At 52.5% G+C, this 27,613-nt stretch overlaps 1 protein-coding gene across 1 annotated transcript in view; it reads right to left on the bottom strand.

Annotated features, from left to right (window-relative positions):
- Positions 1 to 27,613, bottom strand: part of CACNA1E (calcium voltage-gated channel subunit alpha1 E) — a 136,899-nt gene that overhangs the window by 80,554 nt on the left and 28,732 nt on the right. Inside the window, 5 exon segments of the mRNA XM_068141457.1 lie at positions 10,944 to 11,125; positions 12,023 to 12,175; positions 12,947 to 13,050; positions 26,021 to 26,160; positions 26,659 to 26,764. Coding sequence (XP_067997558.1) covers positions 10,944 to 11,125; positions 12,023 to 12,175; positions 12,947 to 13,050; positions 26,021 to 26,160; positions 26,659 to 26,764 — 685 coding nt within the window.

Raw genomic sequence — 27,613 nt, 5'->3', positions numbered from 1 at the left:
AATCAGAACCAGAACAGAGCCTCAAGCTGCACCATGGGAGGTTTAGGCTGGATGTTAGGAAGAAGTTCTTCACAGAAAGAGTGATTGGCCATTGGAATGGGCTGCCCAGGGAGGTGGTGGAGTCACCATCACTGGAGGTGTTTAGGAAGAGACTGGATGGGGCACTTGGTGCCATGGTTTAGTTGATTAGATAGTGTTGGATGATAGGTTGGACTCAATGATCTCAAAGGTCTCTTCCAATCTGGTCTATTCTATTCCATTCCATTCCATTCCACTCCACTCCACTCCACTCAGGGTGGAACTCAAAGTCTCCTTTCTGAATCACAGAATGGTTTGGGTTGGAAGGGACCATAAAGACTATCTAGTTCCAACCCCTCTGACATGGTCAGGGATACCTTCCACTAGACTGGCCTTGCCCAACCTGTCCTTGAACACCTCCAAGGAGCAGGCATCCATGACCTCCCTGGGCAGCTTGTTCCAGCATCTCACCACCCTCACTGTAAAGAATTTCCTCCTAATTTCCAGTCTAAATTTGCCCTCCTGAATCTTCAATCCACTCCCTCTTGTCCTATCACTACAAGCCATTGTCAAACATCCCTCGCTAACTTCATCACATTTGAAGCACTTGGTCTTTATTGTTTTGGAGGAAAAAGCAGGACAAGGCTCTGTCCTACAGTGCCACAAGTGCTGGGGACTTTTTGACTTTTTAGCAGTCCCTGTGCCCCCCACACCCCCACCCCAAGCCCCTGCCACACCCTGCTTCGCCTGCACAGCCAGGAGCCACCAGTAATAGCTGCAGAGGCATTAAGATCTATGCTTGCTACCAAGCTGCTGAGAGCACTGGGTGTTGATTAAATTTTCATACCTCCCTGACAGGCTATTTTTTGTGTGTTGTGTTTTAATTTAAAACACACAAGAAGGGACTCCTTTTTTTCCTTCACAAGCATTCCTGCTCAAGATCTTGACGTCATCTCAGGGCACAGAGGGGTAAAAAGCTAAGTGCTTTCCCCCTCTCACCATCCCCCTCATCTCCTCCACTCTCCAGCCTCTCTCCCTCCCCCTCCCCCTCTTCCCAGACACCAGCTCTAGTCAGCACCACTCCTTTCTGGAAGCCATCGTTACCCATCACGCTCCCAGTTTTACACTCCACAGTGCCTGAAGGAGCAGTAGAGCAAACTCAGTCCTGGTGTCACTGCTGTACTGAGCTACTCCAGTGCTTTGCCCATTACCATGGTGCCAGGGCAGGAGGTGTTCACTGGGGCCTTTGCACCACTTGTCCTTGCAGCAGAGTTCATAGTTTCATAGTTTCATTCAGGGTTGAAAGGGACCACAAGGATCATCTAGTTCCAACCCCCCTGCCATGGGCAGGGACACCCCACACTAGATCAGGATGGACAGAGCCTCATCCAGCCTGCTCTTAAACACCCCCAGGGACGGGGCCTCGACCACCTCCCTGGACAACACATTCCAGGGCTTCACCACTCTCATGGTGAAGAACCTCCTCCTCACATCTAGCCTGAATCTCCCCACCTCCAGCTTCATTCCATTCCCCCTAGTCCTATCACTACCTGAGATGCTGAGAAGTCCTTCCCCAGCCTTCCTGTAGGCCCCCTTCAGATACTGGAAGGCCACAATTAGGTCACCTCAGAGCCTTCTCTTCTCCAGACTGAACAGCCCCAACTCCTTCAGTCTGTCCTCATAGGAGAGGTGCTCCAGCCCTCTGATCATCCTTGTGGCCCTTCTCTGGACACGTTCCAGCATCTCCACATCCCTCTTGTAATAGGGGCTCCAGAACTGGACACAGTACTCCAGGTGGGGTCTCACCAGGGCTGAGTAGAGGGGGAGGATCACCTCCCTTGACCTGCTAGCCACACTTCTCCTGATGCAGCCCAGGATCTGATTGGCTTTGCGGGCTGCAAGTGCACACTGAGAGCTCATGTTGAGCTTTTTGTCCACCAGCACCCCCAAGTCTCTCTCCTCAGGGCTACCCTCCAGCCAGTCACTGCCCAGCCTGTATTTGTGCCTGGGATTGCCTCGACCCAGATGCAGGACCCTGCACTTGCTCTTATTGAACTTCATGAGGTTGGCTTGTGCCCACCTCTCCAGCCTGTCAAGGTCCCCACAGCCCTCAGCATGGACCAGCATCACTAAAGTTCTCATCCTGGGAGCAGGGACCTGAGAAGACAGGCACCCATGTTCAAAGGAGCTGCAGCAGCCTCTGGAAGCATCAGGGCTCAGGGGGGTTTCTAGGCTCAGTTCCAGGTGCAAGCAATTCTCAGCATGAGGGCAAACTCATCCCAAGTCAAGTAGTTAGTTTTTCTGGCCCCTGACTGCCTCACATAAAGCCAGGCATTGTCATTGCTTTCCAAAAGGCAAGAGGACAAACCCACTCCAACCTGCATGATGCTTAGGTCCCACTCACACTGGTCATGCATAGGTATGTCAGAGAGAGCAGCAGAGCATACTAAGTGATCATAGAATGATCACCTCAGAGCCTTGTCCAGCCTGGCCTTGAACACTTCCAGGGAAGGGGCATCCACAACCACCCTGGGCAGCCTTTTGCAGTGTCTCATCACCCTCACTGTGAAGAATTTCTTCCCAATATGCAATCTAAATCTACCCTCTCTTCCAGCTTCAATCAATTCCTCCTCACCCTATCACTAAAAGCCCTTAGAAAAAGTCCCTCTCCAGTTTTCTCACAGCCTCCCTTCAGGTACTGCTCCAAGGTCTCCCCAGAGCTTTCTCTTCTCCAGGCTGAACAGCCCTAACTCTCTCAGCCTGTCCCCATACAGGAGGTGCTCCAGCCCTCTGGTCACGACTGTGACACCCCAGGAATTCATGCTAAGAAGTGATGAGCAATTTTGTGTGCACACACATCAAAAAATAACTGCTGTGCACCAGGTTCCTCCTCTGAGTCCTGACTGGTGCAGCTGTGTACCTGGCAGGGTGCAGGACTGCCGAGCTTTGCACCCTTCTCCCATCCATGTGCTTCACCATGGCCAGTGAATTAACACACCTGCCCTTCCCTCTCAGAAAGGATGGATGTTTCACCATGTTTGATAACCAAGGCCCAGCAGAAAGTCTCAGGTTTGGTGCTGCGTGGCCAAAACCAAGCCAACTTCTAAAAACCCAATAGAATAGAATAGAATTAACCAGGTTGGAAGAGACCTTTGAGATCATCTAGTCCAACCTATCATCCAACACCACCTAATCAACTAAACCATGGCACCAAGCACCCCATCCAGTCTCTTCCTAAACACCTCCAGTGATGGTGACTCCACCACCTCCCCGGGCAGCACATTCCAATGGCCAATCACTCTTTCTGTGAAGAACTTCTTCCTAACATCCAGCCTAAACCTCCCCTGGTGCAGCTTGAGACTGTGTCCTCTTGTCCTGGTACTGGTTGCCTGGGAGAAGAGACCAACCTCCCCCTGGCTACAACCTCCCTTCAGGGAGTTGTAGACAGCAATAAGGTCTTCCCTGAGCCTCCTCTTTTCCAGGCTAAGCAACCCCAGCTCCCTCAGTCTCTCCTTATAGGGCTTGTGCTCCAAACCCCTATCCCAGTTTTGTTGCCCTTCTCTGGACACCTTCCAGCAACTCAACGTCTTTCCTAAACTGAGGGGCCTAGGACTGGACTCAGGACTCAAGGTGTGGCCAGCCTTGAACCTGTCCAAGCTTTGAGCCTCAAGCTGCCCAGGGCAAAAGGACAGAAAAGATTTTCACTCCTTCCCAAGGAGTAAGCTAAAAATGCTCCACATTGATTGGATGTTTAAATGGAAATTCTGTTTACAAATACATACAAAAGGTATTCAGGTAGAAGGAATGCACTCATGAACTAGGCTCAGTCCTTCCCCTGAGCCTACCAGGCCAGAGCCATCCAGAAACTTCCAACCCCTGAGCCTCAGCATGCCCAAGAGCAGATCAAACTCCCCTGACTACACTCAGGCCTACCTCTGCCTCACCAGGTCCAGCTGTGTAGCTGGAAGTTCCTTGCCAGCCAAGAAAGCCATTTTCCCCACAGACCACGAGATAAAATGCATGCTCTTCCTGGGGAGGAGAGAGAAGAGAGAGATACCTGGCTGTGCACCCTCCTCAAACACTGAGATACCAGAAATGGAAAAGAATAACAAATTACTATATCCTGGGACAAACTGTCCGTCCTCTTGGGACTTTCTATCCTTTGAAGGGCTTTCCTTTGCAGTTATACCAATTAGCTCTTGATTTCCCTCAGCCTCCCACAGCATCCAGCAGCGTGAAAGCCTGACCTCTGCACACCTGGCACGGGATGAGATTCATTTTGCATGCAGTGACGCTCACCTCAGTCCTTGCACACCCCACATTTAGAGAAGACCCCAAACATCATCCTGGCCCCAGCACCCTGAGCGTGCTGGAAGCACATGGTGGTTGAGTCACTTTCTCTGCCAACTGCCTTCCTTGCAGCAGCTCATGTTCTACAGCCGCTCTCTCGGAGCCTCTGCCACCAGGCTCTGCATGCACGCTGCGCGCTTCACACCTCACAAGTGCCTTTGCAGCTGCTCAGCTGCTTGCAGGAGGCTGCTTGGCTCTGCATGGGGCTGCAAGACCTCCACACTCCATCTCCCCCAAGGCTGTGCCACACAGATCTTCCTTCCCACAACCACAGCCTTTCGCTGTGTATTTTGGAAGCTGCCAAGGATTAAGATTTAGATCAGATGTTAGGAAGAAGTTTGTTAGCGTAAGGGTGGTGAGACACTGGAGCAGCTTGCCCAGGGAGGTGGTGGAAGCCTTATCCCTGAATGTTTTTAAGGCCAGGCTGGATGTGGTTTGGGGCAACCTGATCTAGTAGAAAGTGTCCCTGCCCATGGCAGTGGGGTTGTAACTAGGTTATCCCTGAGATCCCTTCAAACCCTGACAATTCTGTGATTCTCTTTCTTTCAGCAAATGTTCTTGTCTTGCTGAAAAAGCACCCTAAAGGCTCCTAGCATCCAGCCATGGCATCTCCTACGGCTCCCTGGACCTTTTTGCTCTCCTTCTTCATAGAACCATAGAATCAATAAGGTTGGAAAAGACCTCAAGGATCATCAAGTCCAACCTGTCACCCAAGACCTCATGACTACTAAACCATGGCACCAAGTGCCACATCCAATCCCCTCTTGAACACCTCCAGGGATGGTGACTCCACCACCTCCCTGGGCAGCACATTCCAGTGGCTAACAACTCTCTCTGTGAAGAACTTTCTCCTCACCTCAAGCCCAAACTTCCCCTGGTGCAGCTTGAGACTGTGTCCTCTTGTTCTGGTGCTGATTGCCTGGGAGAAGAGACCAACCCCCTCCTGGCTACAATCTCCCTTCAGGGAGTTGTAGACATCAATAATGTCTGCCCTGAGCCTCCTCTTCTCCAGGCTAAGCATTCCTGCTCCCTCAGCCTCTCCTCATAGGGCTTGTGCTCCAAACCCCTCCCCAGCTTTGTTGCCCTTCTCTGGACTCGTTCCAGCAACTCAAAATCTTTCCTAAACTGAGGGGCCCAGAACTGGACACAGGACTCGAGGTGTGGCCTAGTCAGTGCTGAGAACAGGGGCAGAATGACCTCCCTGCTCCTTCTGGCCACACTATTTCTGATGCAGGCCAGGATGCCATTGGCTTTCTTGGCCACCTGGGCACACTGCTGGCTCATGTTCAGCCAGCTGTCAATCAGCACCCCCAGGTCCCTCTCTGTTTGGTAGCTCTCCAGCCACTCTGACCCCAGCCTGCAGCGCTGCATGGGGTTATGGTGGCCAATGTGCAGCACCCAGCACTCGGACTTGTTGAATGTCATCCTGTTGGGCTCTGCTCATCTGTCCCTCTGCAGGTCAAGGTCCCTCTGCAGAGCCCTTCTGCCCTCTAACAGATCAACATCTGCTCCCAACTTGGTGTCATCTACAAATTTACTGATGACTCAATCCCTTTGTCCAGATCATCAGTGGAGATATTGAACAGGATGGGGCCCACCACTGATCCCTGGGGCACACCACTAGTGACTGGCCTCCAGCTGGATGTGGCACCATTCACCATCACTCTCTGGGCTCAGCCCTCCAGCCAGTTCCTAACCCAGCTCAGAGTGCTGCTGTCCAAGCCAGGGGCTGACAGCTTGGCCAGGAGTTTGCTGTGGGGAACGGTGTCAAAGACCTTGCTGAAGTCCAGGTAGACTACACCCACAGCCTGCCCCACATCCACCAGGCAGTCACCTGATCATAACCTATAAACTCAATCACTTGCTTCATGAGAGGCCTTCTGGTTTACAGTCGGGTAGCTCCTGGTAGCCCTTGCCAAGCATTTTCAACTAGCAGCATGGCTGCACTTCCAGCACTGCTTTAACACGTGTGCTTCAAAAACTAGTATTTTACACACTTGTTAATTCACAGGCCCTGAGCAAAGTCAAGCTGGCTCTGTGCATGACCTGGCTATGGCTTGGCTATCACTGCCATGCAGCCACTCCTCCCTTCCTGCAGCTTGCTCTGACTCTCAGGAATTTACTGGAGCCACAACATTAGAATCACAGAACTGTTGAGGTTGGAAGGAGACCTTGAGATCATCAAGTTCACTTGCCTTGAGCTCACAAACACACCACCACTGCTAAGATACCACCACTAAAACAGGGGATCAGGAGCTCAACCTGATGGCCAGATCCATGCAAGGAAAAGGTTTTCCCAGAACAGATTCTGGTTCTCTGCACTGGGCATGCTGTATCTATGAAACACTCAGAGCCTTTCCCAGCATGAGCATATGGAGGCTGAGGGGAGATGCCATTGGTCTCTACAACTAACCTCAAAGGAGGCTGTAGTAAGGTGGGAGTTGATCTCTTCTCCCTAGTATCAGGTGATAGAACAAGAGGAAATGGCCTGAAATTGTGGCAGGCAGGTTAGGGCTGGATATTAAGAAACATTTATTTCCTGGAAGAGTGGTCAGGCATTGGAACTGCTGCCCAGGGAGATGGTGGATCACCATCCCTGGAGGTGTGCAAAAGTGCTTAAACATGGCACTTTGGGACATGGCTTTAGGACCATGGTGGTGTTATTTCAACAGTTGGACTTAGTGATCTTAGAAGTCTTTTCCAACCAAAACAGTTCCTTATTCTGTGATTCTACATGGCCATGCTATTACTTGTGGCAACCACATGCAACGTCAGCAACTGCTTGCAACTGCAACCACTTGCACCTTGCAGCACCCTCAGTTCCTGTGAGTGATGCTGACAGGAGGTGCAGGAAGCCCTGGCTCCCCTGTCTACATCCATCCATCCATTCATCCATCCCTCCTGTGACTATAAACAGTAGCTTTCTCCATGCACTTGTGTTTTCATTAGTCCTGGACTCACAAATTCCTGACTGGGAATTGTGGTTCCCATGTGGCATAGCTGGTGTTACCAGATCTGGCAGCTCCAGAAAACAAAGAGCAATGCTCCAGGTGAGAGAGTGGGACAGGCAGAGCTGGCCTCTTTCCTGCAGAGCCCACCAAACCAGCCCACAGCCTCAGCACACACTTGCCACGGGTGGTTTTCTTCCCATCTCAGCTCCCAGCAGCCAAGGAAGGTCGCTAATCCCTTCAACTACACATAATGGTTCTTTGCAGAGGAGAGGGAAAGGGAAGCACCTTATGGTCCTGGCCACAGGGGACACTGTGACAGAGCACATCCACCCAACACTGCAACTGCTGCTGGGAAGATTACTTGGATACCAAGGTTGTGGACCCCCGAGTGTGCCAGAGAACCCCTAATTTAGCAGCTATGGTGGTCATCAGGGGATTCCAAAGGGTAAGTCTTGCAAAGAGTGTGGTCCTCAGTGCTCCCAGCAGCATCTCCCACAGATACCTTCCAGTAAGATTCAGATGGAGGATCAGTAAATCTCAGACACTGAATAGGTCAGACGTGGTAAGAACACCTTAAATGGTATGAGAGCAGACTCTTTCAGGAGCCACTGCACAAACTCCGGAGGTTGATCAGACCATAAATTGCCCTCCAGGTGCCAAAGGATGTGGAGGAGAGGACATGGGAAAGCAGCCTCTGACTTTTGCTGAGAGGTGGTCATTAACAGAAGAAACAAGGTGCCAGGCAGGTCACTGGTGGTGGACATGCACAGCAGTGTGAGCAGGCAGCAGCTTCCCAGACACACTTAAAGGCAGGGGAGCCGCACGGTCAGACAGGAAAAATCACCTCTCCTGCTCTGCTCAATTATGCATGGGCAAGAGGTGCTGTAGTTAAGCCTCTAACCCCACTGATTCACCAGAAGCAGCCAAGAAATGGTCTCTTTTCAGGCTGAACACCCAGGTGGTTCAATCCTGCCTAATCCTGTCAGCAAGATCCTGACACTGTCATCTCCTTCAGGAAGAAGAAAATCAGATCTTCATGGTAAGGTCAAGCTGTTGCCATGAACTTCAGAGGGACCTAGATAAGCTTGGAAAGTGAAGCCATCTGAAATGTGTGCAGTTCAAGGAGGCCCAGTGCAAGGCTCTGTGCCTGAGGTGAGGCAACAACTGTTATTGACACAGGCTAGGAGATAATGGGACTGAAAGCAGCCCTGCAGAGAAGGACTTAGGGGTGCTGGTGGGTGTAAGGATGGACCTGAGACAGCAGTGTGCACTTGTAGCCCAGACCCAGCAGTGTTCTGAGCTGTATCTTCAGCAGCGTGGGCAGCAGGTGGAGGGCAGTGATTCTGCCACTCTACTGTGCTGTGCTGAGACACCCCCTGCAATGCTGACTCCAGCTCTGAAGTGTTCAGCACAAAGGAGACGTGGAGCTCCTGCTGGAGTGTGGCCAGAGAAGAACACAGGAATGATGCAAGGCCTGAAACCCCTCTGTTGTGAGAAGAGGCTGAGAGAGCTGGGGCTGTTCCACCTGGAGAAGAGAAGGTTCCAGAAAGACCTTTTTGTGGCCTTTCAGGATTTAAATGGACCTACAAGAAAGCTGGGGACAGACTTCTTAGCTGGGGACAGACTTGTTAGCTGGGCCTGTTGTGATGTTTGAAACCAAAAGAGGGAGATTTAGACTAGGTAGAAGGAAACCATTTTTTATAGTGAGGGTGGTGAGACTCTGGCCCAGGTTGTCCAGAGAGGCAGATATCCCATCCTTGGAAGCATCCTAGGTCAGGTTGTTTAGGGCTCTGAGCAACTTGCTGCTGTTAAATATGTCCCTGATGACCACAGGGGGTTGGACTAGGTCCCCTTTAAAGATGGCCTTCCAACCTCATCCGTTCTGTGATTCTGTAACTCTCCCCTTTCTACCCTAGTCTGAATTTCATGGTCCATCTGTATCCTGCACCTCCAGAAGGACCCTGAATAGAATATAGAATATAGAATAGAATTAACCAGGTTGGAAGAGACCTTTGAGATCATCAAGTCCAACCTATCATCCAACACCATCTAATCAACTAAACCATGGCACCAAGTGCCCCATCCAGTCTCTCCCTAAACACCTCCAGTGATGGTGACTCCACCTGCCCTGGGCAGCCCACTCCAATGGCCAATCACTCTTTCTGGGAAGAACTTCTTCGTAACATCCAGCCTAAACCTCCCCTGGCACAGCTTGAGACTGTGTCCTCTGGTGCTGGTTGCCTGGGAAAAGAGACCAACCCCCAGTGGGCAGGGAGGCCCAAGGTGTGGGCAGCACAGTGCCTTCGCCTGGGGTTAAAAAGCAGCTTTTCTGCTCACACCAAAGCATCAAATACAGAATACAAAATTAACCAGGTTGGAAGAGATCAAGTCAAACCTATCACCCAACACCATCTAATCAACTAAACCATGGCACTAAGTGCCTCATCCAATCTCTTCTTAAACACTTCCAGTGTTCCACTCCACCAGCCTCCTGGGCAGCCCATTCCAATGGCCAATTACTCTTTCTATGAAGAACTTCTTCCTCACATCCAGCCTAAACCTCTCCTGGTGCAGCTTGAGACTGTGTCATACTCTTGTTCTGGTGCTGGTTGCCTGGGAGAAGAGACCAACCCCCACCTGGTTACAACCTCCCTTCAGGTAGTTGTAGACGGCAATAAGGTCTCCCCCAAGCCTCCTCTTCTCCACAGCCTCTTTGCCCACCACAAGCCACCCAATTTACCTCCCACAGAGCAATGCCACTCTGCCAGTGTGCAGGCATTATGGCAACCAGGGTGTAAAACATTCCTGGTGTGATGCCAAAACTGATGCTGGCATTAGGCTGAAGTGACACAGTGGCTTCCAGCCCATGCACCGAAACACAACGCGCACGGCCGGTCGCCCACACTTTGTCATTGCCTGCAGCTGGTTTGCCTGCAGCTGGTTTGCCTGCTTCCAGCTTTGGCCCTAAGTTGCTCCCTGGGAACCACAAGAGCTCGGTCAGCAGCAGCTTCAAGCAGCTGCAAACCACAGGAACCTAGCCCAGCCATTGCTCTGCTCCATCAGTGCCAAGGGATGTTTGTCACACAAACACCAAGGGTCCCAGCTCCTGCAGGACACCAAAACGCTGCCTCTGCCCCAGAGAGGGGTTCTGAGCTCAGATTCAGGGCTTCCCAAAGCCACTGCAGGGATGCAGGCACATTCTCCACCTGGGCTGCAGGGACAGCGGATGTGCAGTGCCCAGAAACCACCTCCACTCTTACAGAGCTGCCCTGGGGAGCACAGAAGGAGAAGGAGGAGGGAAGGAAGAGTACCTCCCCCACTCCCCAGAGACAGCCCTGGTGCAGCAGGCTTGCTGCAGCCCATGCTCACAAGGCTTTTGCTTTCTACAACAGGTTGCACAGTCAGATCAGGAATGGGGCCAGAACCTTTACATCTGCCTTTGCTCCACATGTAACAACACACCTCTTCATTCCCCATTTCCTGCTCAAGGGGCATGGACTGAACCCATTTTCATCAGAACAGACACTCATCACCTCACAGGTTTCCAGGACACAGAAATACCATCTCCAGCTCCCCATCCCCCTTTCCACCTGCCCAAAGAGACCCCAGAACAACAGTACTCACATTATACAGGACTGTGGTCCACCCTTCCATGGTGATGCACTGGAAGACGGTCAGCACAGCAAAGAGGATGTTGTCAAACTGCGTGATCCCATCGTTGGGACCAATCCACTCCCGGCATTCATAGCCTGGGGGGCAACCCTGCACCCCACATGGATGGGGGGGGTCCAGCTCTTCTAGTTCACCTGCAAGTACACATCAGAGAGGCCGGGTGAGAGAGAGATGAGGAGAAGAGCTTGAACACAAGCATGCCTGGGGTGGAGCAGGAGATAGAATCACAGAACGGTAGGGGTTAGAAGCCACCTCTGGAGATCATCTAGTCCAACTTTCCTGCCAAAGCAGGGCAGGCCACATGGGAAGGCGTCCAGGCAGGTTTTGAAACTCTCCAGAGATGGAAGCTCCACAACCTCTCTGGGCAGCCTGCTCCAGTGCTCTGTTACCCTCACAGCAAAGGAGTTTTTCCTCATGTTGAGGTGGAAATTTCTGTGTTCCAGTTCCGTTGCCCCCTTGTCCTGTCACTGGGCACCAGTGGAAAGGGACTGGCCCCATCTTCTTGACACCACAATGGGACTAGCCTTGGCTGTGCACAAACTGTCTATAACTACCTGAAGGGAGGTTGTAGGCAGGAGGGGGTTGGTCTCTTCTCCCAGTCAACCAGCACCAGAACAAGAGGACACAGTCTCAAGCTGCACCAGGGGAGGTTTAGGCTGGATGTTAGGAAGAAGTTCTTCACAGAAAGAGTGATTGGCCATTGGAATGGGCTGCCCAGGGAGGTGGTGGAGTCACCATCACTGGAAGTGTTTAGGAAGAGACTTGATGGGGTGCTTGGTGCCATGATTTAGTTGATTAGATGGTGTAGGATGGTAGGTTGGACTTGATGATCTCAAAGGTCTTTTCCAACCTGGTTAATTCTATTCTATTAGAAACTGGGAGGTGCTGAGCACAGCTGGGTGATGCCTGGTGTGCATAAAGCAGAATACAGGACCTTCTCCATCTTGTCCTTCCCACAATAACAACCTGTGCTCACCCCAGCTGTTTTTCACCTCTGGAATGCAAAGTTGGTGCAAAGCCCTTCTGCCTACCTGAATTGTTTGTGTAGCAGGCTCGATGCAGCTTCCCGCTGTAAAACTCCAGGCCAATGATGGCAAACATGAGGATAGCAAAAAAGAGTAGCAAGCCAATCTGGAGGAGAGGCACCATGGCCTTCATGATGGATTTCAGCACAATCTGCAGGCCTGGGAGAGGAAAGAAAGAGCACAGCTCAGCATGATTATGCCCATCCCCTGCCTGGGGCACGTCCACCCCTCCTCTGGCAAGAAAAGGCTAGTAAGCAGAGAAGTCAAACAGTCATCACACATCTGATGTATGTGGTGAAACCTCCAGCCCAGCCTGGAGGATCCCCTTGGGCAGCTAAGGACTCTGGAATGGACCAAGTGGTCATCATGGTAAGGGGAGCAGGGAAGGCCAGGCTTCAGAGCAAGGCTCTAGAAGGACTGGCTTCTGGATCTGGCCCCTGCTCTGGTGTCTTGGCCTGTCCTTGCCCCACTAGGACTTGGTGGGATATGGTCCATGCAGTTCTGTCCCCCTAGCTGCCCCCAAGGCATGGATCCAGCACACCACCCAGGGCAGGAGGGATGGGAAGACCGATGCCAGCAGCAGCCTAGTTTCTTTATTTATCCCCATGCTGGCAGATGAAATCTTGCATAAAAACCAAAAAATCTCCCCTGAATAAACCTCAGCCCTGAAAGGATCCACCCACTGCCTTCTGGCCAGGGAACTGGGGCTGCCAGCAGGCCCTAGCAAGCCACCAAGCCCAACCTCGTACCACCACAGAGCAGGGGGAAATGTCACCCAAGGACACCAAATGCTGCCATCCCAGACCTCCCGCTGCATGGGGAGGTTTTCCCCCCTCATCCTTCATAGCACTCTACTCCTCTGAGTTGGCATGAGGACATCAGGGACGGGCATGGACACCCCAGGAGGAGGACCAGGAGCATCCAACTTACTGGGAATGCCTGAGACGAGCTTCAGAGGCCTGAGCACGCGCACAGCCCGCAGCGTCCGCAGGTCCACGTGGGTGTTGAAGTGAGTGCCAGCGGTGGCAAGGATGCTGTGGGCACACAGGGAGAGAGCAGAGTTAGCCCAGGCAAAGCCCCCACCAACTTGATGTCAAGAGCTATGTTCTCATGCTCTCAGGGAAGCTATGAAGAAGACCATGTCCCCAGGCAGATAGAGAGATTCAATGCCCCCCGAAGCCCCAGGCAATGCTGGCACTAAAATTCATGGGTCACTATGCTCACCAAAGCCATCCAGCCCTGGTAGAATCATAGAATGGTTTGGGTTGGAAGGGATCTCAAAAGATCAGGTAGTTCCAACCCCCCTCCCATGGGCAGGGACACCTGCCACCAGACCAGGTTGCTCAAGGCCTCACCCAACCTGGTCGCCCCCCCTTGATGCCTGCCACACGGCAGGGTGGCCAGGTGCAGCCCCATGCCGCAGCTCTGGCCATCACCCCTGCCACACAGTCCCACCCTGGGGTCTCCACACTGACAATGTTGTGTTCATCACAGCTGTGTGGGTTTAACCTCCCTTCCAAAGAAGTTCCAACAACGGTACCCCAGAGATGAGGGTTGCTCCCCTGGCAGCTCCACAGCAGGTGGCTGCTCCAGCTTTTTCCACCCATGGGGCTTCCTTAGAGTCCCACCTCTGGGACTGTCACTGAGCTGAGAACCTCGCACACACTCAAAAATCTATAGTAACTGAGGTTTGAGGACTTTGGGAGGCAACTGGCAGGCACAGAAAGGACTCCAGAGGCTTTCCTTTTAAAACACAGACTTTTTTTCGAGCCCATCTCTGGAAAACAAAGCAGGGCAGAAGGAAGCTGCTGCAGAACCAAGCAGTAGAAATGCTCAGGGCCACTGCACTTGTTGGGGAAGACAGAGCTGGTGCCATTCAGGGATGCCAGCAGAGCTACAGGAGCACAGCAAGGAGTGTTGGAACTGGTGGCCTCCCATCTGGGCTTGGTATCACAGTATCACAGTATAACTTAGGTTGGAAAGGACCTCGAGGATCATCGAGTCCAACCTATCAACACAGACCCCATGACTAGACCATGGCACCAAGTGCCACATCCAATCTCCTCTTGAACACCTCCAGGGATGGTGACCCCACCACCTCCCTGGGCAGCCCGTTCCAAGGACGAACGACTCGCTCGGTGAAGAACTTTCTCCTCACCTCGAGTCTAAACCTCCCCTGGCACAGCTTGAGCCTGTGTCCCCTTGTTCTGGTGCTGGTCCCCAGGGTGCTGGGTAAGGAGGAGGAGGAAGAGGTGTAGGAGCAAGGGATGGGAGAGAAGTGGACAGGCAGGAGAGTGGGGACAGAGGGAGGTAGCAACCTCAGAGTTGTTTGCAGCAATCCAAAAACTGAGGGAAATTGGGTCATTGTTCCACTAATTCATCTAATTACAGGCCAGAGCAGCTCTCTGGCGCGCTGAGCAATTAGCACTCTTTCTCTCCCCCTCTCCCTGAGGTACAGCAGGTACCAACCTGCCCCTCCAGAAAGGCAGCTAGGTTTCCTAGGATACCCCAGCAGCAGAAACTGTCTCACATCAGCAAACCAGGTTGTTTCAACTCCTTTTCCTGGCCTCCTCTTCCTCCCTGACCCAGTGGAAGGGGTTAACTGCAAAGCCTGGTCAACCCTCTAGGCATCTCCCCAGCATCACTCACAACTTCCCAGAGATCAGACTGTTCATCCCTGATGTACACCCTTGATGGCACCTTCCCATTCCTCTGTGCCCCAGCCTATGACAAGCCCCCACTACCCACAGGGCTGACAGGAGGGGAGAGAAGGGACTTAATTAAGTCAGGAGCACCCAGAGGCTGGGGAGAGCTGCGCTGTTAAATTGGTTGTAAGATCAAAATCAATAAGTATGATAAAGCATGGCCACTCCACAGCATGTGGGAGAGAGAAGAGCACAGACACTGTCATTTCTTTCCTGCAATCTGTCAGTGAGAGCAGAGTAAGCTAGTGCTCTTCAAACCACAGGTGTAGAGGACACTCTGTGCCCAACACTGTATTGCAGACTGCAGGACCACCCCCCCGCTCCTTCAGCTTTTGCTCCAACACCTGGCATCCAACCAGCCTCCTAAAGGGATGAGAGAAAGGCATTTGCATATCCTGCACTAACTTCAGCTAGGGCTAAGCACCTGCAGGAGACCAGGGACACTCCCAAGGGCTCACTGATGGAAGCCTAACATCATGAAAAGCCCAGACAGAAAGCAGAAGTGAGAGCTCTCACCTCCAATCATGGAGCCCCACAAATCATGGCCCTGCAGACCCACGGGGAGGGATGGAGGTGGAGCCGCCAGCACTCGCAGCTTCACCATACATCTCCTCCCTGGGACAGGACCGTTCCCAGCTGCCCACTGTGGTGGAAGGGATCAGAGCACCCTGGCTGCAAAATCCTCCGCTAACCCAGATTTGTTTGAAGGGCTCAGGAGCCGCCGCACCGAGCCTCCAGGCAAGGTTCAGGCGATTTCAGGGCACTCCTTCCCTGCGCTCTAAATTAGCTGCTAAGAATGGGACTCCTCTGTGGCAAGGTGACATGCTCCTTGTCCTCACTGGGGGACAAGGGACATCACAAGATCCTTCAGAAGGGGGTTTGGATGGATCACCTGAGCAGGGTGGCTGCACAGCAGACATGTCTCCAGACCAGCCAGCACTATGTAGTAGGTGCCTGTGCACCCCTTTGCGGGCACAGCGAAGGTGGGTGCACTGGGAGCACGTGCTGCAGAGCTGCTCCCAGCAACCCCACCCATCCCAGTGCACCAAGGCACCCCAGAACCCCAAAGCAGGGTCTAGGTAGACTTGGACCACCTTTAGACTAATGGTGGTGGCTGGAAAAAGCCGAACAAGCATCCAGGCATGGGAGGATGGCTTCCATCTGCCTTTCCCAAGCCCTTCAATGGCTCTAAGTATCAGGCATCACCTCTCCCTGGTAGCTGAGCTTTACTAGCACACACAGATACCACCACCACGTTACTGCTAATCACAAACACAACCCTCCAAACACAGCCTCTTGCTTCAGACATCAGTATCTCACTACTCAGCGGCTCCTTTCAACCCTTTTTTTTGTTTTGTGCAGGAAGGCACCCCTAGCACCCAGCACAGCCCAGCTCTGATTTGTTTAATGACACTAGTTAAGGTTTCTTTCTGGGTTTCCCACTTCAAGAGAGACAAGAAACTACTGGAGACAGTCCCGTGGAGGCTACAAAGACGGTGAGGGCATTGGAGTGTCTCTCTAATGAAGAAAGGCTGAGAGACACAGGGCTGTTTAGCCTGGAGAAGAGCAGACTGGGAGGGGATCTCATCAATGCTGATCAACAGCTAAAGTTAAAGCAGTGGAGAAGAGGATGGGGCCAGACTCTATCCAGTGGTGTCCAATGACAGGACAAGGGGCAGCTGGCACGAACTGGAACACAAGAGCTTCCGTCTGAATGCAGGCAATGAGGCTGGTGAGAGGCCTCGAGCACAAGCCCTATGAGGAGAGGCTAAGGGAGCTGGGATTGTTTAGCCTGGAGAAGAGGAGGCTCAGGGCAGACATTATTGCTCTCTACAACCACCTGAAAGGAGGTTGTAGCCAGGTGGGGGTTGGTCTCTTCTCCCAGGCAATCAGCACCAGAACAAGAGGACACAGTCTCAAACTGCACCAGTGGAAGTTTAGGCTTGAGGTGAGGAAAAAGTTTTTCACAGAGAGAGTTGTTAGCTGTTGGAATGTGCTGCCCAAGGAGGTGGTGGAGTTACTGTCCCTGGAGGTGTTCAAGAGGGGATTGGACATGGCACTTGAAGCCATGGTTCAGTACTCATGAGGTCTTAGGTGACAGGTTGGACGTGATGATCTTTGAGGTCTTTTCCAACCTTATTGATTCTATGATTCTTTGCTGTGAGGGTTCTGGCACACTGGAGCAGCCTGCCCAGAGACATTGAGGAGTCTCCTTCTCCGGAGAGCTTCCAGACCCACCTGGACATTGTGATCCTGGGCAACCTGTTGGGGGTGGCCCCGCTTTAGCAGGGCGGGGTTGGACTAGATGATCTGCTGAGGTCCTTTCCAACTCCTACCAGCCTGTGATTCTTATAGCTCCTCAGGCTGCGTGGTGCAGGGATGGGACTGGGGCTGTGACAGAGCTTTGTGCTGATGCAGAGCAGCAGCTCCGGTACCCGTGGAACAATTTAAAGCCTTTTTGAACACGTACAATATCCACGTCTGATGTGCTAATAATTATTCTTTATTTTTAGGCAAGGACCCAAACTAAAATTACATCTCACCATCCAAGTTATTTGAAAAAAAGCTGCCAGATTGGGCTATAAAAATCCCAATGATCTCATGCTTTTCATCATATGTACCAGAGGAAAAAAAAAATAGAAGAAGAAGAAGAAGGGAAGAAGAAAAAAAAAAAAGAAAGAAAGAAAGGGGGGGAAAAAGTGAAGGCGTTTTTGTAGGTCACCCAGGCAAAGGGGTTAGCTTTACTTCTTGGGAGGAAAGGGGGGGGGGGGGCGGGAAGAGAGACTTCAGGTGGAGAAGAGAGCAAGGGAGAAGAATGCAAATGAGAGAGGAGGCAGGATGGGAAATATATGCTAATCCCCAAAGTATAATTGAATAGTGAGCAATCACCAGCAGACAAAAACATGCTTTCAGGGAAAATAAGATAAAATAAGTGCAATGCATTGTGTTTGCAACCAGGATGATTGTTCTGCTTTATTTATTTCTGGGCTCTGGAATTAAGGGCAGGCCCCTGCCAGGCCCGCTGCACCGGCAGGCTTTTGGGGTGGCTGCTGGCAGAGGGATGCTCAGCCCTCAGGCACCGCTCCAGCTCTCAGCAGCTGAGCAAAGTGCATGCCCTCACCTCCAGCTGAAGACCTGCACCTATGAGTTTCTTTGCCAGAGTGGGGAAAAACAATAAAGAATAATCACATTTGGAATGACTCTCTGCTCTTTGGGACTTGGCAGAATGAACCATAAGTGAAGCTTGATGACCCAACCCACACAAAGGCTTTTTACTGGCACTGACCCAGCACCAAATCTGGGCACCATCAAATGTTACAGCCTCTGCTGCCCGTGCCAGGGGTTATGCATTGCACCCACTCCTGTCTCCAGCAGCAGCAGCCCTGAAGCCTCAGCCCTTGTGGACAGCCCACACAGCTCAGGCCATAGAGTCATAGAATCATTTTGGTTGGAAAAGACCTTTAAGATCATCAACCCAGCACTGCCAGGTCACCACTAAACCATGTCTCTCAGTACCACATCTATATGGCTTTTAAACAGCTCCTAGGATAGTGACTCCCAGAATCACTATGGTTGGGAAAGACCTTTAAGATCATCAAGTCTAACCATTATCTAACTCTACCATATCCTTGAGCACCATATCCAAACAACTTTTAAATACATCTAGGGACGGTGATTCAACCACTTCCCTGGGCAGCTGCAAAGGACTTTGTACCTGGGACCTCAAGCAAAGGCTGAACCTCTAAATCACAGAATCACTGGGTTGGAAAAGATCTTAAGGTCATCAAGCCCAGCCATAACTTAACATTTCCCTGTACACATCTGCTAGACCATGTCCCTTAGCTCCTCTGCCAACAAAGGATTGGATCAACCCTTAGATTCATTCCTCCTCATCCCAAACCGATCACCCCTCAACCCTCAGGAAAGGGCAGCTGCAGGGTGTGCTGGCTGGAGGGAGGGAGGGAAGGGATGAGACAGACTTATCTCAGCTCAAAATCTGGGGCAGGGAGGGTGCTGGCTGACTGGCTGATGCACAAATTAATATTTATAATTAAGTGGAAAGGCCCCTGAAGGCTTGCACTGCCACCTCACTCTGTGAGGGAGACTACTTCATAATTAATAGACTGGTCAAAGAGCTCACAGAAAGTGAGTTACCTGATGGATTTACCCCATTCTTGCCCTTTGCTGCTGCTCAATCAATCCCTCCTCTCTCTGCCAATAGCATCAAGAGTAGCAGGATGTACTCTGAGGTCCAAACCCTCCTCAAGGCAGGGCCAGGAGGATCAGGTTACCCACTCTGAGGATGCCCCAGCAGAACGCAGTGGTCCTGCTTTGGGTATGCCAAGGGACAGGAACACTGGGTCCAAGCCCTGTCCTCAGCACAGTTCAGAGCAACCTCAAAGCCTCCATCATCTTTGCTTTCTCTTTCTAGGTTTTGGGGCCATGACACAAGTGGATGGCACTGCTGCAAAGCTGCTGATCCCTTCTTCTATGGCAGCTTTGAAAGCCCTCAAGTGGTCACTAATATCTCCCTGTGAGCACAGTGTGATGAGGGCAAACAAAATCTGCCTTCACTAGCCTTCAGTCTCGGGGTTGAAATGATCCCACAAGGCCACCTCTTCCTAGAGAAGCCTCCAGGCTTCAGTGTAGAAGCATCCCATCTGCACCCTGTGACCTCACACCTTTGTCCCACCTCTGGCCCCTACAACAGCCCTTGGCAGATGCAGGATTTGGCAGGGGGAGATGATGCTGGTGAAACTGCCCTTGCACATTACAAGGCCTGGTGGAAACCTGAAGTCGTTCATTAGGGGGAGGCTGGTGAGCCAGCCCTACAAGAGAATATAGCACAGGCAGTCATGGACCACAGCAGCAGCTGTCTGAATCCATGCCAAAGGAGTGGTCTGGGACTCCAGGGACATCCAACCAATCCTGGGTGATACCACCTCCCGTGTGAGGATGTGGTGGAAAATAAGCCCTTTCCCCATCCTCTGAACCAGCCTTTCACCCCAGGAGACCTCTGCCTGTGGCAGCACGAAGAAACAGCGCACAGGGACTTTGCATCTTGGCCCAAGGCTCCCATGGGAGGATGAGAGATTCACACCAGTCTGAGAGCCCTGTAAGGGTGTGAGGGCTGTGACAGTAGCTGCTGGGGACCACACGGGGTGGAGGGGTGTCTGTGAGAGGTGGTGATGTCCCTGGGAACTAGCAGCCACGTAGGAGGGACTGACTCACTCCCAGCCACCAGGGAAGAGGAGCTGGGAAGGACAGGGCGAAGCACATGAGCAGCATGCGGGCCAGATCCTGGGTGAGGGGAAGGCCTGGCTCCGCCTAAAGCCAGAGCTGTGGCTTCTCCTGCTCAGAGGTCCCTCCATGTCCCCCGGGCACCCATCTCCCTTGTCACCCCTGCCATCCTCTCCCCGGGCCAGGGAAACAGCACCGCCCTTTGTATCAGGTGCCGATGTCAGGCACGTCCTGCTGCCGTGGCATATGGCACATGAATCATTCACTACGCTGGGGGATTAATTATTCATCCAAACGAAAGACCAAACACTTTACTGATGGTCCTGGAAAGAAAGAGCTGGGGAGGGGGTGGGAGATGGGGTAGGTATCAGGTTGGAGACCAGCACTGTTCATGAAAGGAAAAGCAGGGAAGGTCTTGTCTGGTGCGACAGAATCACAGACTCATGGAATTGTTTTGGTTGGAAAAGACTTCTTAAGATCATTGGCACCCACAGTCCACCTAACACCACCACGGCCATTAAATCATGTCCCAGAGCGCCACGGCCAAACATTGCTTGAACACCTCCAGGGACAGTGACTCCACCACCTCCCTGGGCAGCCTGTTCCAATGCCTGACCACTCTTTCAGGAGAATAGTTTTTCCTAATACCCAACCCTAACATCCCCTGGCACAATTTCAGGCCATTCCCTCTCATCCTATCACTTGCTCCTTGGGAGAAGAGACCAAACCCCACCTCACTACAACCTCCTTTCAGGGAGTTGTGGAGAGCAGCCTCCTTTTCTCCATTCTAAACAATCCCAGTTCCCTCAGCTGCTCCTCACCAGACCTATTCTCCAGACCCTTTCCCAGTTTTGCTGCCCTTCTCTGGACATGCTGCAGGAACTCAGTGTTTCTGCTTTTGTGTTTGGGGTTGTCTCTTTACTGGTTTACCCTATAGAACAGCACCCCTGGCAGCAGAACATGCTCCAGCAGAATAATCCTGTTGGGATGCTGTGCTTGTGCCCCAAGCCTTGCACCCACTCCCCCAGACTTCCTTGCCTCGTGGCGTGCTGTCCTCCCTCAGATAGGAAAAGGCAGATAGCAGCACTGGGGATGAGCCTGCTCCCAGCCTGCTCCCAGCACACACAGGTGTGTGCTCTCATAGGGTGGCAGGCATGCTGCTGGGGCCAGCACTCCAAAACACGAGGGGGTGCAGCCTGTGAACACTCATAGAATCACAGAATTGTTCTGCTTGGGAAAGACTTTTAAGATCATTGAGTCCAGCTGTTAATTCAGCAGTGCCAGGTCACTACCAAACCATATCCCTCAGCACCACATCTACACAGCTTTTCAATCCCTCCAGGGATGGGGACTCCATCACTTCCCTGGGCAGCCTGTGCCAGTGCCTGTTCAAGGACCTCCTCTCCATTTCTGCACGTCTGAGACTAAAAGACCACCTAAGACACTCAGAACTTGGGTTGCATGAGGTGCAGTAAATATCTGCATTCTTGCCATGGGGGAACCATGGGGATTATAAAAAGGACATCAGGTACCTTCCAGGACAATCATTCTAAAATCCAGGCAGCACCACAGCACGGAACAACCTGCCCTCCTCATCCCCATGCTCACACTTCAACCCTGAAGCAAAGAGGGAAGCAGCCTCCTGGGAGCTGCTCTCTCCTGCTTCACCCCAGCCACAGCTGAAAATCAGGGCATGTGTGTGGGCAGGATTTCACCAGGAGGTCAGAAGGAGAGGCTGGACTCATGACTGTCATTTGCCTTTGCAGAGAGAGCTTTGGGTTTGGGGCCAGCCACGCAGGCTTGGAGAGCCAGGCTTTCTTTTGCCAGCATGGGCTGGTGCCCGTCTGGTCAGCTGAGAGTCTGCTAAGGGCATAGTGGCAGGTACTGCCATTCATCCCTACTTTCTCTTGGCCATGCTCCACCCCACAAAATCCCTTAATGAAAACCACCACACCCCAAGGGCTTCACAGAAGGCATCCAGGTGTAGCAGCTGCTATTAAAGCCTCAAAAAAAACCTCCACAACCCAACCCCGATGCCAGCTCTTCCTTTCAGGGACCCTGCTGTATTCACCCTGCTTTTACAGCAGCTGTTTCCACAGCTCCTGAGCAGCACAACTTCACAAGGGCCTTTTCATTTCCATTTGGATTTTGTTCTCCCCCCATTGTTAGGAGTGTTCCCCCCACCCCTTCCCCTCTCACGTAAGGTGTTATTGTATTACTGCTGCAACTGCGATAAAAAAAGCCAGCGTGCTGCTATGATGCTCAGGCACTGGAGTGTGTGAAGCACACACCCACCTGGATATATTTTGCAGAGGGAGTTTAACCCCTTTTTTCCCAGGAACTTCTGCAAATATGGTGTAGGACAAGGTGGGCTAGATGAGGATCCTCACCCTCTGTTCATGACACTAATAGCACCTGGGGAACAAGGAGCTGACCTGGGGAACAAGGAGCTGACCTGGGGAACAAGGAGCTGACCTGGGGAACAAGGAGCTGATGCTCCGCTTGCTCATGGCTGAAGGTCCTTCAACCTCTCAGGACCACCAGTTAAGAGGTCATCAAGCTCAAGCTCCTGCTGTCTTTTCAGAGCATTTAGGAGCAGTTTTCCCCTTTCTTGGTCCTGGACACACAGCACCGAGCAGCTCACAAATCCAGCTCTAGGCAAGACAAGCGTCAACGCATCATAGAACGGTTTGGGTTGGAAGGGACCTTGAAGATCATCTAGTTCCAACCCCCCTGCCATGGGCAGGGACACCTTCCACCAGACCAACTTGTCAAGGCCCTGTCCAACTTAGCTTTGAACACCTCCATGGAGGGGGCATCCACAATCTCCCTGGGCAACCTGTTCCAGGTCACATCCCCAAAGGCCAGAGAAAACACAGATGTTCCCTTCCCTAGCTCTATCTCAGAGCAAGTTAAGGTATTTTATTCATGTTTTTGGATTAAAGCATTCTAGCTGGGGGAGAAGAGGGCTGTTTCTTTCAGGCAGCAACGATGATTTGGAAACCACAGGTTATAAACAGAGCAGATTTACAAATGTGACTATTAGTTCCCCAGTGGATGCTCGAGCATCAGGGAGTTTTAAGTGGGTGTTGATTTCCACCGAGATGAAAAATCTGGATTTATTGACAGAAGCAGCTAACACCAGCTGAACCCAAAGAAGTGCCATCCATTCCTCCATGGGGTCCCAGGAGGCCACTCACAGCACCAGCACCTCATTAGGCTAATTTACACCAGGAAGAACCTGCCCAGGAAATCCCACTGCTTGTGGAAAGCCCAAGGTGGTGTCTGCAACCCCAGTGCCACTTCTCCCACTGGGTAAGTCCAGAAAGGAACAGTAATACCCCGTGACACTCTTGTAGAGACAATGACCAGCAAGCATCATGCTGGCTCCCTCTGATCCCACGGGAGGTGTGTCCTGTTCACATGGATACCCTCTCTGCTCCATTATCATAGGATGTATCAGCATACCAGCCCAGTCAGCACATCCTGAGGAGAGCACTACCCTACACCTCTGACACGCACAACATCCCTTCCTCCCCAGCTGCTGCCTCTTGCTAGGTAGCAACAAGATCCCAACGGCCATTAATTCTCGCAAGCCTGATAGTCTCTGTCCCTACACTCACACATGGATCAGGTATAAAGTTTTTAGCCCTTGAAGATGATCCTGAACCCACCAGTCACACATATCCCCCATGCAGCCTTCACCACCCACCTGACGCAACCGACGCAGCATGAACCGCCAAGCGCAAACCCTCTCCCACAAGCTGTTTGCAAGTCATTTGCCAGCCAAGGATTATTTGCTGAAGAAATTTGCCAGTAGTTCAGCAGATCAAACAGGCAGGATTTGTTTGCAAGGGAGGTGCAACCATGGTGCTGAGGAACAGCAGCTTTGTCAGCATCCCAAGGCAAAAGCAAGAGCTCAACAGCAGAGAGCAGTCCATGACACCTGGTCCAACCAAACCCTCAGCGACCCAATCCTCCCCGAAACTGGTCCAGGAGTAAATTCCTGCCTCCTCCACCAATCATACAACACAATTACCCCCAAAAGCCTGGTGACCCCATGGCAGCATGCACTGGCACTGCCTGGGGAGAGCTGATGAGTAACCAGGCATTTCTTGGAGAAGGTTTCATGCCTCTGGAGAAAATATCAGGATGCAAGGAAGATGACAGAGAGCAGATCCCAGAGGGCTGTGTCCCGTAACCAGTGGTGTCAGGGGGACCTGGGCACCTCCTGCACAGTGGCTGGCAGGGCACTAACAGTCCTTCATGGACAATTGATTCCCTGGCACGGGGCCCAGCCCAGCGCGGCACTGAGAGGAGCTGGCGAGGCTTTAGCGAGTGAGTAATTGCCGAGCGCTGACTCAGCACCAGCTCGGTTACAGTCAGCTCGCCCGGAACCATGGGGAGGGCACGGAAAGGTCCACAGTGAGCCTCCTCTGCCATCCCACTGCTTCTTCTTGGCCCAAGCCCCAAAGGATGCCAGGGTCAGGAGACACCAATGGGCATTTCCAAGCCATCCGCCTGCTTTCCACACAACTAGCCCAGCCCTGCAGCTGCACAGCGAGATCAAGACATCCCTTCTTGATGCTATCAAGGGTGATACGTGTGCCCACTGTCCTCAGAGATGTGACCATGTATAGGACCATCTTAACCCAGCCCAGCTGCTGTGCCCAATTGATCTCCTCACTTCACCAAGCACAGCCGGCAACCAAGCCCTCCCTTGAGAGACACTTTGCAGATGCAGAAGAGCCAGCAGCATCCCATGCAATGGCTGCAGTGCCCACAGGCAGCCTGTTTGGTGCCCACCCACCACCAGCACGCCAAGATACCTTGCCTTCACCTTCAGACATGGTCCCACTTCTCAGTGAGGCCATCCAGGTCCACACTGGACCAAAGGAGTCAAAATGTTCCCAGTCATGCTCTCAGCAAGCCTTGTGTCAAACACATTCCCAACCTGCACCTCTCCACAAGGGACAAGCAGCAATCATGGCCACATCTTTGACAGCACCAGGCTCAGCATCTCCCTTCCTCCTCCAAACACCCAAGCAGGCGCCACATCCTGCGTGGTGCTGCCACTGTGCAAGTCAAGAGGCAGGACTGTGCGTCAAGCAACTCAGGAGACACCCCAGGTATCTTGCCTGGCTCCCATGCCTCAGTTTCCCAGCCAGCCCTGCAGCTGCTCTGCACCCAGCAGAGCTCATGCAGTGATCCACAGAGACCATCTGTTTGTAGGCATCAGACCAGCTCCTCTGAACGCAGTGGTTTCATCTTCATGCAAAAAACAGCTGCCACAACCCAGACACTCCTTCTCCAGGGTCCTGCAGACACCAGTTCTGCCCCCCACACAGCAAGCCCCAGGGGGGTCACACTGTGGGGGTTTCTCCTCAAGCCAATTGCCAGTGCCTGGCCAACACAAGCTCAAATTCCTCTGCTCATTTCTATGTCACCAGCACAGCCCAGCACACCGCAAGCAGGACTCAAATCTGGGCCACATCTCTGGCAGGTGACACCACCAGTGACACCACCAGTGCCCGTGAAGCTCTGTGTGCTACCACCCCCAGCATCACTGCTGCATGCTGGGATGCTGAGTGAGCATCACCTGGGAATGCAGCCCCACCCAGACCTCATTTCTAAATCCCCAGCACCAGGCTAAGGGTGGAAAGTGCTTGGGAAGGCAAGAGAAGAGGTTTTCTCCCTCTACAAGTAGGGTTTGATCAAAACCTCTCCCAGACCACATCCAGTTGCTTATCAGGCCATGCTCCTCACCTCACCCCATGCCCAGACAGCTGACAGATGCCAGGCCATCAGCTGAGGAAAGCTTTACATGACCTCTTCAGAGCCAGCCCTCCTCACCCAACACGGAAACAACCATCAGCAGCCCACAGCCAAGCCACGTAGGAGCCTCCAGCCTGGGGAATCATCCTCCCTTCCCTCACCGGGATGAGGAAATGCCACTGACAACAGCTAAGCAGGGCCTTGCCCCACATCCTGGAGCTTGTGGCTCTGCTGGGCCAAGCCCCCGTGCCCAGCTGCCCAAGCTGAGCAGGGCCTGACTCACCCGCTGAGGACCACGATGAAGTCCATGACGTTCCAGCCGTTGCGCAGGTACGAGCCCTTGTGGAAAACGAACCCCAGGGCCACGATCTTAATCCCGGCCTCAAAGCAGAAGATCCCAATGAAGTAGGGCTCTGTCTTCTCCTGCCGGAGGGAAACCAGGGACACAGTGAGACTCACAGACTCATGGAGTGGGCCAGGTTGGAGATCATCTAGTTCCAACCTCTCCACCATTGGTAGAGAGAGGGGAAGAGCGGGCAAACAGCACCAGACATTTCACACTGACCCAGCTCACAGCCCATCTCACCTTCCCCAGACCCATCCTCCCCACTCAGGGAGCTTTCCCAGTCCTTCCTCAGCCAGCATTAACCCCAAAAACAAAAAAGGCTGGCTATGACTCACTCAAGTTGCCCAGTCCCTCTACCCCACTTTTTAAGAAGCTTAAACCTTCCTGAACTCCTTCAGTGGAGGAAGAGTACATGACAGCAGTCTCAGGAAGGCTGGAGGAGCTGGCCCCAAAGCAAGCCTCCTGCCCTACCACCCTAAACCCAGAAGAAACTGGCTGGTAGAACAGGGTGACTCTGTTTACCCACCAGACCCCCCCAAATGCTGGGCAGAGAGGAACAGACTTGGGGTACTTACTAATCTCCGTGACATGGGTGTCTTGTCATCCTCAGGGAGATGCTGCTCAAGGGCCAGCACGATGCAGTTGGCAATGATGGTTGCCAGGATCATGTACTCAAAAGGAGTAGAAGGAGAGTTAAGGAGCAGAGAAGAGGGGGATGATATCTTCAACCCACCAACCCACTTCCTCTCTCTTCCTTGGTTTCACCTGCTCATTAGTCACCACCATGGCTTTCCCCACAGGAACATCCACAAACAAAGCCCAGCATACACCCCCTGCTGCTCCTAGGCAGGAAGATGAAGCCCACCTTGGTACTGTTTGGAAATGAAAGGGATGACAAGAAAACCAGAGACCTGCTAAGCCTCATCACCTCCTTCACAAGTTCATGGGATGTTAATCAACAGCCTTTGACAGGCTGTGAACTCTCTCGGGAGAGAGATGCTGCTTGTGGTGGGAGCCCAAAAGATGGACACAAGTATGAAGGTGGACAACCAGGCTCTCCCCAGGCTGGAAAAGGGTTTGGTATGGTCCCCAGCAGTGTCAGGGAGGCTCTCCCTGGCATGGCATGCTGATGCTCAGGACTGGTATGTCCATGCATGTCCATGCATGTTTGCCTTCTCTCTTCCATCACAAATCAGCAGGATGAGATGGGGAGGACAGGTGCCATGGGCTATCAGCAGCTCTGGTTCTAAAGCATCCTCATGGGAGGCACCAGCCTGGGGAGGATGAAGCATCCTTTGCAGGTCTCAGGGATCTGACCTTGACCAGCCCACCATGTGCACCATGCTGGCAAGGTGGATGTGCCCTGGGAACTGAGGATCCTTTGCCAAGCACCTTGTGGGGAGACAGGGTGAGCCAGGCAATGCTAGGAGCTGCAGAGCACCAGGCTGAGCATTCACAACTCAAGCCACTGATGGCACCAGAGCTTCAGTTCAAGCAAAGTGGAAACTCCCTATGGAGACATCCCAGCTC

Source organism: Melanerpes formicivorus, unplaced genomic scaffold (assembly GCF_026170545.1).
Source record: "Melanerpes formicivorus ecotype bairdi unplaced genomic scaffold, bMelFor1.0.p_v2 SCAF_7, whole genome shotgun sequence".
Lineage (NCBI taxonomy): Eukaryota > Metazoa > Chordata > Aves > Piciformes > Picidae > Melanerpes > Melanerpes formicivorus.
This window is presented reverse-complemented; position numbering and strand designations above follow the sequence as displayed.